The sequence below is a fragment of the Cetorhinus maximus genome, chromosome 9 (assembly GCF_964194155.1).
Source record: "Cetorhinus maximus chromosome 9, sCetMax3.hap1.1, whole genome shotgun sequence".
Classification (NCBI taxonomy): domain Eukaryota; kingdom Metazoa; phylum Chordata; class Chondrichthyes; order Lamniformes; family Cetorhinidae; genus Cetorhinus; species Cetorhinus maximus.
Genome location: NC_135887.1, coordinates 11882478 through 11895561, shown reverse-complemented (window position 1 = coordinate 11895561; position 13084 = coordinate 11882478). Strand labels below are relative to the sequence as shown.

General features: G+C 43.7%; 1 protein-coding gene across 3 annotated transcripts in view; it reads left to right on the top strand.

Moving 5' to 3' along the window:
• Positions 1-13084, top strand: part of heatr6 (HEAT repeat containing 6) — a 57231-nt gene that overhangs the window by 30401 nt on the left and 13746 nt on the right. For all 3 annotated transcript variants that reach the window (XM_078548050.1, XM_078548052.1, XM_078548051.1), the window contains exons 14-18: positions 1967-2053; positions 3060-3194; positions 5566-5688; positions 12064-12188; positions 12970-13066. In XM_078548050.1, coding sequence (XP_078404176.1) covers positions 1967-2053; positions 3060-3194; positions 5566-5688; positions 12064-12188; positions 12970-13066 — 567 coding nt within the window. The remainder of the gene's footprint in view (positions 1-1966; positions 2054-3059; positions 3195-5565; positions 5689-12063; positions 12189-12969; positions 13067-13084) is intronic.

Sequence of the window (13084 nt, the reverse complement as noted above, 5' to 3'; positions counted from 1 at the left end):
TGCCCACTTTTTTGGGAGCTTTTCCTCCTTAACGAGGAAATGAACCACTTGTCTGGAATTTCTGTAGGAGTTTTCCCAACCTACCTCTGTAATTTTGGCAAAAACTTCAGCGCCAAACAACTTGAAAAATAAATGGCCGTTTGCATTGTTTCTCCATATGCTTTGCCGATCTGCCACAGACGATCAGGAAAACCTCCATGAAAATTCAGCGTCGCTTTCTTTTCAGGAACAGGCATTAGTATTATGTATTACTGAGTCACTTGTCCCAACAATGTGCCTTCACTCCAGGTTCGTATTCCCAACGCCAAACCTCTTGTGGCCTCTTTGCACGAGATCGCCAGATTTAGTGGTTCTTTTGAGCAGTACCCTTGCCTACTACAAACTGCTCGAAAGATGGTTAAATTCTCATTTCACGTCGGATCCTTACGGACAGCAAATGGCTTTCATTCCAGTAGTTTTTACTGCTGTTCAGCTCCACGCCTTATTTGTACTGAGACTCCATCCAGACTTGAAATTGGAGCCTGAATGGAGCTATCCTATTTTGAACACTTCTCCTGTCCCATTTCCTCCTTTTCCTTCCTGTCCGCAGGGCACTAATCCACTTTCTAATGTTAGTACCTCACACAGTGGCTGCTGCTTCTGAGTGATCCTAGCTGGTGGACCGTCTGACCATGAGGAAACCACTGATAAATCTGATCTTGTCTTCATCCGTCATATTTTCTAGCTGAAGTCCATGAGGAGTCGGGCCACTGCCTGATTTATTTCATTGTTTTGTTCCTAGACCAGAGTTTCTGCTGCCAGTTGTAATGCTCCTCTTGATGTTTTGGGTGAGATCAATTAAGCACAGATTAACGTTGGAACTTCGTACCTTCCTGCCCTTATGTTAGTCAATTTTCCACAACATTGGCTTTGAAGACGGTACCTCTCTCTTTAAATCTTTAGATACAGAAGTCTTGCATCTATCACGTGTCCTTCATACTTCAGATGTCAAAGTGTCAAATGTATTTAAAAAAAAGAGTACGGCAGTCTTTTCATGCTCGTTTCTTTTGACTTGGAGTATGAATTTAAAAGCAGCTGTCAATGTACAAAGTTCTCTCTCACTGACGCCAATTTGGAATTGTGTCTATTTACCGCTATTAGGAAAGTTAATGTAATTCTACCCCCGGCGCAGAATGCGTGTTATGTAGTTAAAATGTTCATGTTGTTATGAAACAGTCCATCATTTTACTTGCCAGGAGCAATAAAGCAGATCTGCTTGTGTTCCATAGGGTTTCTGTCAGCATGACGCATACATTTATGCACCAGGCATTGCTGGAATTTAAAAAGAAAAACTTGAAGCAGATGGAGCATTGCAGTGGTGTGAGGGGGTGCAGAATGGGAGGAATTCAGCCTTGATTTGATCTTTAGCAGGTGAGATTGAATCAGCCTGAAACTTGCCTGCACGTTGGGCCTGGACTAAAAATGGACTGGCAGGGAGGCCTCAGGTCTGCCGCCTGGTCTGTGCTGCATTGGCTGGGCCAATGATTTTTAAATTGGCCACAGTGCCCTGGATTAGGGAAGAGGAAATGGACTAAAATTCTGGTTGCTATGCAGTGACTCCTCTCCTGGAAGGGCAGGGTCAGGCTTAACAATGATATCCCCCTTAGCCAGATATCCCATCAAGACTAGCCGTTGAGGATCGCCAATGAACATGGCGAAGCACTGGAAAGTGACCACTGCTCATGCACTGTACCTCAACGAGGAACCAACATCTTCAGAACTGCAGAAAGAAGATTAGAGAGTAAGAAGACCACACCGGAGAGACACAATGCACCCTTTCCCCAAAGTGTGTCCGCATCTTCTTCTCTCTGACCCTGCCTCTCTCAGCCTATGCACCTTCTACTGCAGAGATAGCCACAGCCAATCCTGCTCTTGGTTGCCTTACGGGAACATGAAACTCTGTGATAAATATGTTTTGTGTTTTCAGCTGCTGGAGGAGATAGGTTCAGGGATTGTCCAACAACATAAACTGGACTCGCCCACACCCCTCAGTCAAAGAGTACCTGTCAGCCAGGTAGGTTGTTATTCTTTCTCCCGCTGCCGCTGTTATTGTCATGGATAAGTCTGTCCATTTCGTAATTGATATAATTTACTGCTCGTTAAATAGCTGTTGCTATGAGGCAACATTTTGCCTTGGTAATTTGCTGTGACAAAATGTAACAGAGAATTCTATAAGGGGTAAATTGAAACCAGCTAAAATGTCTTTTTCCCCATTGAACATTTTTTCTTCTTTATAATATTGCTAAGCTGCCCCTGAGTTTTCTGAACTCATTGTCTCCTCAACCACCCCTCATTGTACTGACTTCCTTTCATGGGGGAAAGGTCCATGGGATCCAAATCCTCCAGATTAGCATATGCTGAGTTTTATTCATATGAAAGCCTTGAGAGTTGCAGGGCTGTTTGACTGTTCATGGTCCTGTTTCACCTGACACCCGCAAAAATGGTCACCTCCATTCAAAATTCATCAGGATTGGGGATTCTGGCTGATTTTCCTTTTTCTAAATTGCTCCTGCGAATTATAGCATCTCTACAGCTATCTCAGATCAACGAGCTCAGCATCAACCATGGATCGAACCAAATGGTATTTATCTTTGAACAGCCCCTGTGAAGTGTGCAAGATTAGCTTGGGATAAGTCTGCCTCTGGTGCCGTCACTCTTTGTTAGAGTGGGGCAGTGTCCTTTTTCTAAAATGCTCTAAAATGGTATGGCTGAAATCACTGTCTGGCACAGGGTGACTGAGAACGAAACAGGGACATTATTATTGTCTGGCCTGTTTTTAAAAAAAAAGCAAGAGAGAGCGCAACATAATTGGGCCCTAAACCAAATTTGCATCACACAACGTATGATCAGAGATATCTGAGGATCAAAACTCTTCATTCAGAGTTTTTACCTCAGGTAAAACGTGCTCATTAATTGCGGGTTTTCCAACTCCGCCATATTTATCAGAATGTTCAGCATAAGCTTATGCTGTCCAGAGTCTATTTTGTCATACTGAGATGGGATACTTTCTCCCCATGCAGGTCGTGACCTTTTGGTCTAGGATGTTGATTGGTCCTTTGCCAGGGGCATTACAGAATGATGAGCATCCTACACTCCAGACCAGCACCTGTGATGCAGTTTCCTCAATTTTACCAGAGGCTTTTAACAGTCTTCCGGTAAGAATGGCTGGGAAATACAAACAGCTACATTTCCTTTCTTGATGTGTTTAGTCATTGTTATGTTGGGGTAAAGGCTTATTGTGTCCCCTATTAAAAAAAGAAAAATCACATGGAATTTATATTGTCAACACATCTCTCCAAAATGTAAATTGATCTGAAGTACAGAGACTAATGCTGTGGAGGTAAATATAGTAGCTATTTTACACAGAGCAGGAGATGAATTGATGTGTTAATGTGTACTTGGTGGTGTTGGTTGAGGGGAGAATGTTGGCCAGGGAGAATTGGGAGAACTGACTGCTCATCTTAAACCTGAACCAGCAACACCAACATTGGTTTAAGGTCACATTTAAAGGATTTGTCTATGACCATGTGGCACTCTCTCAGGCCTGCACTGGAGTACCAGTCCAGGTTACGAGTTCAAGCCCTGGAAAGGGACATAAACTGACAGCCTTGATAACGAGGGCAAGACTATTACCATCCATGCCCTTCTGCCTTCCTAAATCACAGAATCACAGAGTGCAGAAGAGGCCCTTCAGCCCATCGAGTCTGCACCGACACGTGAGAAACGCCTGACCTACCTACCTAATCCCATTTACCAGCACTTGGCCCATAGCCTTGAATGTTATGACGTGCTCAACCAGGTACTTTTTAAAGGATATGAGGCAACCCGTCTCCACCACCCTCCCAGGCAGCGCATTCCAGACCGTCACCACCCTCTGGGTAAAAAGGTTTTTCCTCACATTCCTCCTAAACCTCCTGCCCCTCACCTTGAACTTATGTCCCCTCGTGACTGACCCTTCAACTAAGGGGAACAGCTGCTCCCTATCCCCTCATAATGGCCCAGTGCTCCAAGCCCCTCATAATCTTGTACACCTCGATCAGGTCGCCCCTCAGTCTTCTCCAACGAAAACAATCCAAGTCTATCCAACCTTTCTTCATAACTTAAATGTTTCATCCCAGGCAACATTCTGGTGAATCCCCTCTGCGCCCCCTCCAGTGCAATCACATTCTTCCTATAATGTGGCGACCAGAACTGTGCACAGTACTCCAGCTGTGGCCTCACCAAGGTTCTATACAACTCCAACATGACCCCCCCTACTTTTGTAATCTATGCCTCGATTGATAAAGGCAAATGTCCCATATGCCTTTTTCACCACCCCACTAACATGCCCCTCCGCCTTCAGAGATCTATGGACACACACGCCAAGGTCCCTTTGTTCCTCAGAACTTCCTAGTGCCATGCCGTTCATTGAATACTTCCTTGTCAAATTACTCCTTCCAAAGTGTATCACCTCACACTTTTCAGGGTTAAATTCCATCTGCCACTTATCTGCCCATTTGACCATCCCGTCTATCATCCTGTAGCCCAAGACACTCAACCTCACTGTTAACCACCTGGCCACAAACGAGCAACAAACATTTTTTTTTTTAGCTCCAGTAGAAACAAGGCTGGGTGAGCTGTAGGTGGTTTAGATGATTGCTCAGTTTCCCCTTACCTTCGCCCACTTAACTAAGCTTCAAACGAAATGGGCAAAGTATGAAAAGCGGCAAGTGCAAAGTTACGAAATTTCATGTTTTGGAAAAATTCACTCAAATTGCCCAGGACTGCTGCTCTGTATTTGGGTTACCAGTAATCACACACATTTTTAGTGTCTTATTTCCAGAATCATATAGCAACAATCTGAGGGTATTTCACTCACCTGCCCTGGTGTGCAGCACAGAGGAACTTGAAAAAAGAGGCGGGACTATGACTATAGCTATGGGTACTCGCAATGCTAGCAACATCCACCTGCAAAAGGACCAACATGGTTACGTAGCTGGACAACAGAATGAATTATAAATGAGTACTGTTCAGTTTTCCATTACAGTATGCACCTGAGAGAAACCAGTTTTACACTTGGACTGTTTACTATCCAAATTGACAGCACTATATTGGGCACACCACAATTGGCCATTGTGCCCATGCACCAGAGAGGAAAGCTAACAGCTCCCATTCCTGGTCACTCTCTATTGATCTGTACTTAAAAGTGTATGGAGGGAAGCCAGATTTATCTTCACTTGAGAAGTCCCCTGTGGTTGAAGAACCTTTTGGAACTGACGTCTAGACTCACACACGTGGAACGACCGCTTAGGTAAGGTGTTAGAGGGCTGTCAGTTTCTATGGAACTTTACCCCAGCATGACCCAATAGCTTTAGGGAAGAGAACATTGGCAAACGTACACTGAAAGAAGAGGAGAAAGGCGGTCTTCTGGTAGTGAAAGGAATTAGTGAAGAAATGCAGGGTTTATAGACGAGTGCGGGCATTTGTAACTGAGTGAGCTGCTCAGCTGCGAATTTTAACATTGATGTATTGGAATTGCTTTGTTAGAATGAGAAGCAGATTCTGTGCATAACTATGCTGCTCGGACTCAATCATAGTGAGCATCCCCTGGTCAAGGCGGCTGCCGTACGAGCTTTGGGCGTTTACATCCTCTTCCCCTCGCTCCGACAGGTCAGTACATCCTACAGTTACTCAGTTAGATGCACAGTCTGCTGTTCTAGCCATAGAGAATTCTTCTTTACAGGATGATAGGCTATGTGTCCATGTGGCACCAAAAGGTGTCAAATCAACTCTGCTGATATTTGGTGCTTCAAATGAACTGGTGTACAGGCGTGAACTGGTGCGCTGGCATGTGTGGGTACACAGGCAAGAGCCTGAGAAGAAAAACTGAAAATGCTGATCACACAGCTATTGAGGCGCTCATGTTAATGTGTAATAACTGCACGGGTTAGCACTGGGGGGAGACTGCTGCTTATGAAACTTCAGGAAAAAGGGGGGAAAATTAGGGGCAGAGAGATTTTTAAAAAAGCCCCAGTACCTGACAAATAAACAGAAATGTTATGGACCAGGAACATTACAGGGATTCTACATAAAATACCTGCTGGTGCATGGCCATTTGTGATCAACTTCAAACCCCCTGGACTAATAATAGATTTCTGCTATGCATTCCCTGCAAGTTATGCATTCCACGTCCCTCGCAGCACACATTTGCTAGACTTTGAAATGTGTTTTTGTATGTCCAGTATGAATCCCACAGTGTTTCTGACACACACGTACAGATATTGTAATGGGAATTAATGAGAGCTACACTTGCTTTTTGGAAGTACGGATACTGTTTTACTGTCTTTCTTGTTCATAATATATCTCTAATTACTAAGTTATGGCCTGGTAAATTTTCTACATTTGATCTTTTCCTTGCTCCTGTATAATGCAGTGTCTATTATGATTCTGCAGGGTGCAGTAATTCATCAAAGCTGAAATTAAACCGATAATCTGTACACTTGACTGTAATGTCCTTGGCCTGTGAATTCATCTTTGACCCATATAAGCTTAACTGAGATTCTCACTGCCTTTTGTCTCATAAATCCTTCCCCCCACCATTCTTGTTGAAGTCTTGCCTGTGGACCCTTCTGCCCAGCTTGATCTTTTCTGTGGAAACTCCCTGATCAGTGGGCAAAGCACTATTCCACATGGCTGCCCTTGGTAGGTGCGGTGGTGGTCTGTACAGTATTGCACAAGATTGCAGTAATACGTTTTGAATAACTTGAGCTGAAAGTCTGCTGTCAGAAGTGATTAAAGGGGACAAATGGCACAGTAGGTTAGATACTGTCCTTTTACCTCTGTGTTCTCGGTTTGGATGAGATAAAAGTCTGCCTTCTCTGCAGGAAGTGAGTTTGAGCATCCTAACCCCAATTCCTAGTAGGTTTGACTCGATAGCAAATAAAGAAAGAACTTGCATTTATGCAGCACCATTCGCAATCTCAGAACGTTCCAGAGCGAGTTACAGCCAACTAAGCACTTTTGAAGTGTAGCGACAGTTGGAGGAAACACAGCAGCCTATTTGTGCACAGCAAGATCCCACAATGGCACTATGATAATAACCAGTAAACCCCTGTTTTAGTCTTGTTGGTTGAGGGATAAATATTGGCCAGGATGTCGGGGAGAACTCTTCAGCTATTCTTCAGAATAGTGCTGTGAGGTCTTCCCTTTCAAATGAGTGTAAAAGATGGAGCCTCTGTTTAACATCTCATGCAAGACACGGGCTCTCCAACAACGTAGCACTCCCTCAGTACTGCCCTGGTTCAGCCTAAATTTTGTGCTCATGTGACTTAAACCCATGACCTTCTGACTCAGAGGAGAGAGTGCTACAAACTGAGTCATGGCTATTACCCCGTATAAATCTACCCATAGACGCAAATTGACATACAATGGCAGCCTCACTAACAGAAGAAATAAAACTAGGTGGGTCGGTAAGGGACGTGCAAGGAGACAGGCGAGGAGACAGCTTAAGTGAGACAGAGACCATGTGAGTAGCAAATTAGGTTCACATGGGAATTTGGTGCACGAGGGAAAGAGGTGTGGTATACATAGGAATTATTCTAAGTTAATTAAGAAAGTAATTAAATTAAGCCAACTAAATGACATTAGAGAGCCCATAAAGTAGCAGGAGTTGAGAGAGAGAGAGAACCCATAAAGCAGCGAGAGAGAGAGACGGGAGTTTACAGATAAAATCAAAAAGCGACATCACAGGAGTTCCCGTAAATTGATTGATAAATATAGGCTTTTCTGGACTCGGCATGGAGGAGACAATTGATGAGTGACAGGTGAGTTATTATATTACACCATACTGTAGTGAACAATTTATATAAAGTTTAAGGTATGTCCGGCAACTTGGCCATGTGGAATGTGCATCCTGCGGGGTGTGGGAAGTTGTGCAGACACAAAGTGCCCTCGATGACTATACCTGCAGGAAGTGTTACCAGCTGCAGAAACTTGAGCTCTGGGTTGCGGAATTTGAGCAACGGCTGGAGTCACTGTGGTGCATCCACAAGGCTGAGGATTACATGGGTAGCACGTTTAGAGGGTTGGTCACATCGCAGCTAAGAAGTGCACAGGCAGAGGGGGAATGGGTGACCGCCAGAGTATCTAAGAGAAACAGGAATCCCCTGAGGCTACCTTGCTCTCTAACTGTTTTTCCATTTTGGACACTGGTGAGCGAGGTGGTTCATCAGAGGATTGTAGCAAGAGCCAAGTTCATTGTACCGCAAGTAGCTCAGCTGCACAGGAGGGGAGGAGGAAGAGTGGAAGTGCTATAGTGGTAGGGGATTCCATAGTTAGGGGATCAGAGAGGTGTTTCTGTGGCCATAGACATGATTCCAGGATGGTATGTTGCCTCCCTGGTGCCAGGGTCAAGGATGTTACAGAGTGGCTGCAGGACATTCTTTTGGGGTAGAGTGAACAGCCAAAGGTTGTGGTCCACATTGGGGCCAATGACATAGGTAGGAAAAGGGATGAGGTCCTGACAGCAGATTTTAGGGAATTAGGAAGGGAATTAAAAAACAGGGCCTCAAGCACAGTAATCTCAGGATTACTCCCAGTGCCACTTGCTAGTGAGCATAAGAAAAGGAAAATTGAGCAGTTCAACATGTGGCTGGAGAAATGGAGTAGGAGGGAGGGCTTTACATTTCTGAGGCCTTGGGACTGGTTCTGGGGCAGGTGGGATCTGTTCAAGAAGGATGCATTACACCTTAACAGGACTGGGACTAATGTCTTTGCAGGGAGGTTTGCTAATGTTGTTGGGGAGGGTTTAAACTAAATTGGCAGGGCGATGGGAACCTGAGGGGAAATTCAGAGTGCCGAGGAGAAAAACTGGTAATGGGAAGTAGAGAAGTATCAACTGATTAGGAGGATATATCAGAGACTAGTATCAAGGTAGATAGAATACTTGGGACTTTGATAGAATTAGAGTAGGCGATAGTAAGTCATTAGATGGGGTCAGAATAAGGGGGAAAGTAAAAAAGACTAAATCAGGGCTAATATGTGTGTATGTGAATGCATGGAGTGTGGTTAATAAGATTGGTGAACTACAGGCACAGGTTGACAAATGGAATTATGATATTATTGCTATAACAGAGACCTGGCTCAAAGAAGGGCAGGACTGGGCATTAAATATTTCTGGTTACAAGATGTTTAGGAGAGACAGAAAAGGAAGAAAAGGGGTGGGGAAATCATGATTAAAGATGGCATTACAGTACTGGAGAGAGAGGATGTTCCAGAGGGGTCAAGGATGGAATCTCCCTGGCTAGAGGTAAGGAATGAAAAAGGGGCAATAACATTGATCGATGTAGTTTGTAGACCACCAATTAGTGGAAGGGATGTAGAGAAACAAATCTGCAAAGAAATTACAGAGAGGTGCAAGAATTATAGAGTAATTATAATGGGGGACTTCAATTCTCCAAATATAGTGCAAAGAGACAAGAGGGGAGAGAGCTCCTGAAATGTGTTCAAGATCATTTTCTGCAGCAGTATGTTTCCGCTCCAACGAGAGGGAAGGCATTGTTGGACCTGGTTCTGGGGAATGAGTTGGCCCAAGTGGATCAAATATCGGTGGGAGAGTATTTAGGGGGGGACAGTGACCATTGTATCATAAGGTTTAGGTTGGCCATGGAGAAGGACAGGGACAATCCAGAGCAGGGATAGTTAATTGAGGGAAAGTCAACTTCAATGGGATGAGAATGCATCCGAGTCTTGTGAGTTGGAGTCAAATGTTGGCAGAAGAGGTAGTGGCTGAACAATGGGCTACCTTCAAAGAAAAAGCATTGCAGGCAATGTCAAGGTATATTCCCTTGAAGGGGAAAGGCAGGACAAATAAACCCAGAGCGCCCTGGATGACAAGAGAGATAGAGGTAAAGATGAAAAGGAAGAAGTGTGCATACGACAGATGTCAGGCAGAATCATGGAGAATCAGGCTGAGTATAGAAGGACTAGAAGGGAAGTGAAAAAACTAAAAAGAAAAGCAAGGAGAGAGCATGAAAAGAGGCTGGCAGTGAACATAAAAGGGAATCCCAAGGTCTCCAATAAGCACATAAATAATAAAAGGGTGGTAAAAGAAAGAGTAGGAGGGCCGATTTGGGATTGCACATGGAGGCAAGAGAAATAGCGGAGGTATCAAATGAGTGCTTTGCATCTGTCTTTGCAAAGGAAGATGATGTTACCCAGGCTGAGATCAGAAGGAAGGTAACTGGCATGCTCGAATAATTTACAATTGAGAAGGAGGAGGTTTCAGAAAGGCTATCTTTACTTAAAATTGTTAACGTACCAGGACCAGATGAGATGCATCTGAGGGTACTGAGGGAAGTGAGAGTGGAAATTGAAAGGCACTAATGATAATCTTCCAGTCTTCCTTAGACACAGGTGGTGCCAGAGGACTGGAGAATTGCAAATGTTACACCCTTGTTCCAGAATGGGTGCAAGGATAAAGCTGGCAACTACAGACCAGTCAGTTCAGTGGTTGGGAAACTTCTGGAAACTATAGTTTGGGACAAAATCAATTGTCACTTAGACAAGTGCAGGATAACTAAGGAAAGCCAGCATGGATTCATTAAGGGAAAATCACGTTTAATGAACTTGCTCGCATTTTTTGAGGAGGCAACAGAGAAGGTTGATAAGGGCAGTGCTGTTGATGTGGTGTATATGGATTTTCAAAAGGCATTTGATACAGCGCCACACAATAGATTTGTCAGCAAAATTCTAGCTCATGGAATAAAAGGGAAAGTAGGCACTTGGATAAGAAATTAGTTGAGTGACAGGAAACAAAGAGTAGTGGTTAATGAATGTTTTTCAGATTGGAGGAAGGTTTATAGTGGAGTTCCCCAGGGGTCAATGTTGGGATCCTTGCTCTTCTTGATATACAATAATGACCTAGACAGTGGTGTCCAGGGCATGATTTCAAAATTTGCAGATGATACAAATATTGGAAACATTGTCAACTGTGATGAGGATAGTCTTGAACTTCAAAAGGATGTAAACATGTCGGTGGATTGGGCTGACAAATAGCAGATGAAGTTCAATGCAGAGAAGTGTGATGTGATTCATTTTGGCAGGATGAATATGCAGAGACAGTATAAAAGAAAGGGAGAAACTCTAAAAGGAGGTGCAGGAACAGAGGGACCTCAGTATATATGTACATAAGTTATAGAAGATGGCAGGGCATGTTGAGAGAGCAGTTAATAAAGCATATGGTATCTTAGGCTTTATTAATAGGGGCATTGAGTGCAAGAGTAAGGAGGTCATGTTGTACTTGTATAAGACACTATTCAGGCCTCATCTGGAGTACTGTGTCCAGTTCTGGGCGCCATACTTGAGGAAGGATGTGAAGTCATTGGAGATAATACAGAGGAGATTCACAAGAATGATTTCAGGGATGAAGAAATCTAGCTATGAGGATAGATTGGAGAGGTTGGGACTGTTTTCTTAGGAGAAAAGAAGGCTGAGAGGAAACTTGATAGAGGCATTTAAAACCCTGAGAGGTATAGACAGGGTAAGTAGTGAGAAACTGTTCCTACTCAAGAGAACATCAAGAACTAGAAGGCACAGATTCAAAATAATTAACAAAGGAGTAAAAGTGATGTGAGGAAAAAAATTTTCACCGGGCGGTGGAGGCAGGTTCGATCGAGGCATTCAAAAAGGAATTGGATTGCTACCTGAAAAGAAAGAAGGTGTGAGCTTATGGGGATAAGGCAGGGGCATGGGACTAGGTAGAATGCTCTTTCAGAGAGCCAGTGCAGACTCAGTGGGCTGAATGGCCTCCTTCTGCACTGTAAAGATTCTGAGATTCTAGCTAGTAAAATTTGTACAGGCATGCTTTCTGAGTTAGGAAATAACAGCAGCGCAGGAGGAGCTTCACTCTGCAAATTCAATAAAGCAGTGGATTCCTCCTTAAAATGAACCGGTTGCATTTTTACTTATACAGGCTCAATAGCTGGAATTTCCTCCAGATTTACTTTAAGGAGTACTGATCTTTTACTTTCTTTCTTCACGTAACAGGATGTGATGTTTGTGGCTGACACTGCGAATGCCATCCTGACTTCCTTGGATGACAAGTCTCTAAACGTCCGTACCAAGGCAGCCTGGTCACTGGGCAATCTCACAGACACCTTAATTGCTAACATGTATGTATCTGCTGCTTACATTCGGTAACCGTCCCAAACTGGCCTGAGTTGCTGAGATTTGTTGATGAATCAAAATTGATCCAGTGCGTTGGAGCTGCCAATAGATAACGACAACAACTTATATAGCGCCTTTAACGTAATAAAACTTCCCAAGGTGCTTCACCGGGTCATTATAAAACAAAATATGACACCGAGCCACATGAGGAGATGTTAGGTCGGATAACTGCCATTTTGTTCAAAGCGATAGGTTTTAAAGGAGGGAAGCGAGGTAGAGAGACGGAGAGGTGTTGAGTATTCCAGAGATTAGGGCCACCAATTAGGCAGCCACCAATGTTGGAATAATTAAAAGATGCCATGCTATGGATGTGGATTCACTCCAGCGATGCCCTATCAGTGAGTACTGATTTAAGCAATGATTGTCATGTGAAGTTAAGAAAAACCTGAGACTCTGGGATGTAGAGTGGAACCTTTATTACCTACCTGGTAGATAATGGATATTTGTGGATAATCGGCAGTTGCCAGTATTAGGTGATACGTGTAGGATCCAGTAAGACCCTAGATATGGAAATTAAGACAAATATATAATACAAGTAACAAAAAATGTTGTTTTATTTGTCGAAGAAAGGAGATTGAAATACAAATAGCAAAACAAACAGTGAAGTGAGGCTACAACTTCCACAAGGCTTTGAATTGTAAACTATTTGGCAGATAGCAAGTAGATGGATATTTAAGGTTCTGATCTATTGGTCAATGATTCACGTGTTACCTTTTGTCCTCTCAGGGAGTCCATGGGCCTAGGCTTCCAGGAGGAGTTCTCAGATGTTCTGCTACTCAAGATGTTGAAATCAGCCACACATGCGTCCAATGATAAAGATAAGGTGAGAGACTGATCCACG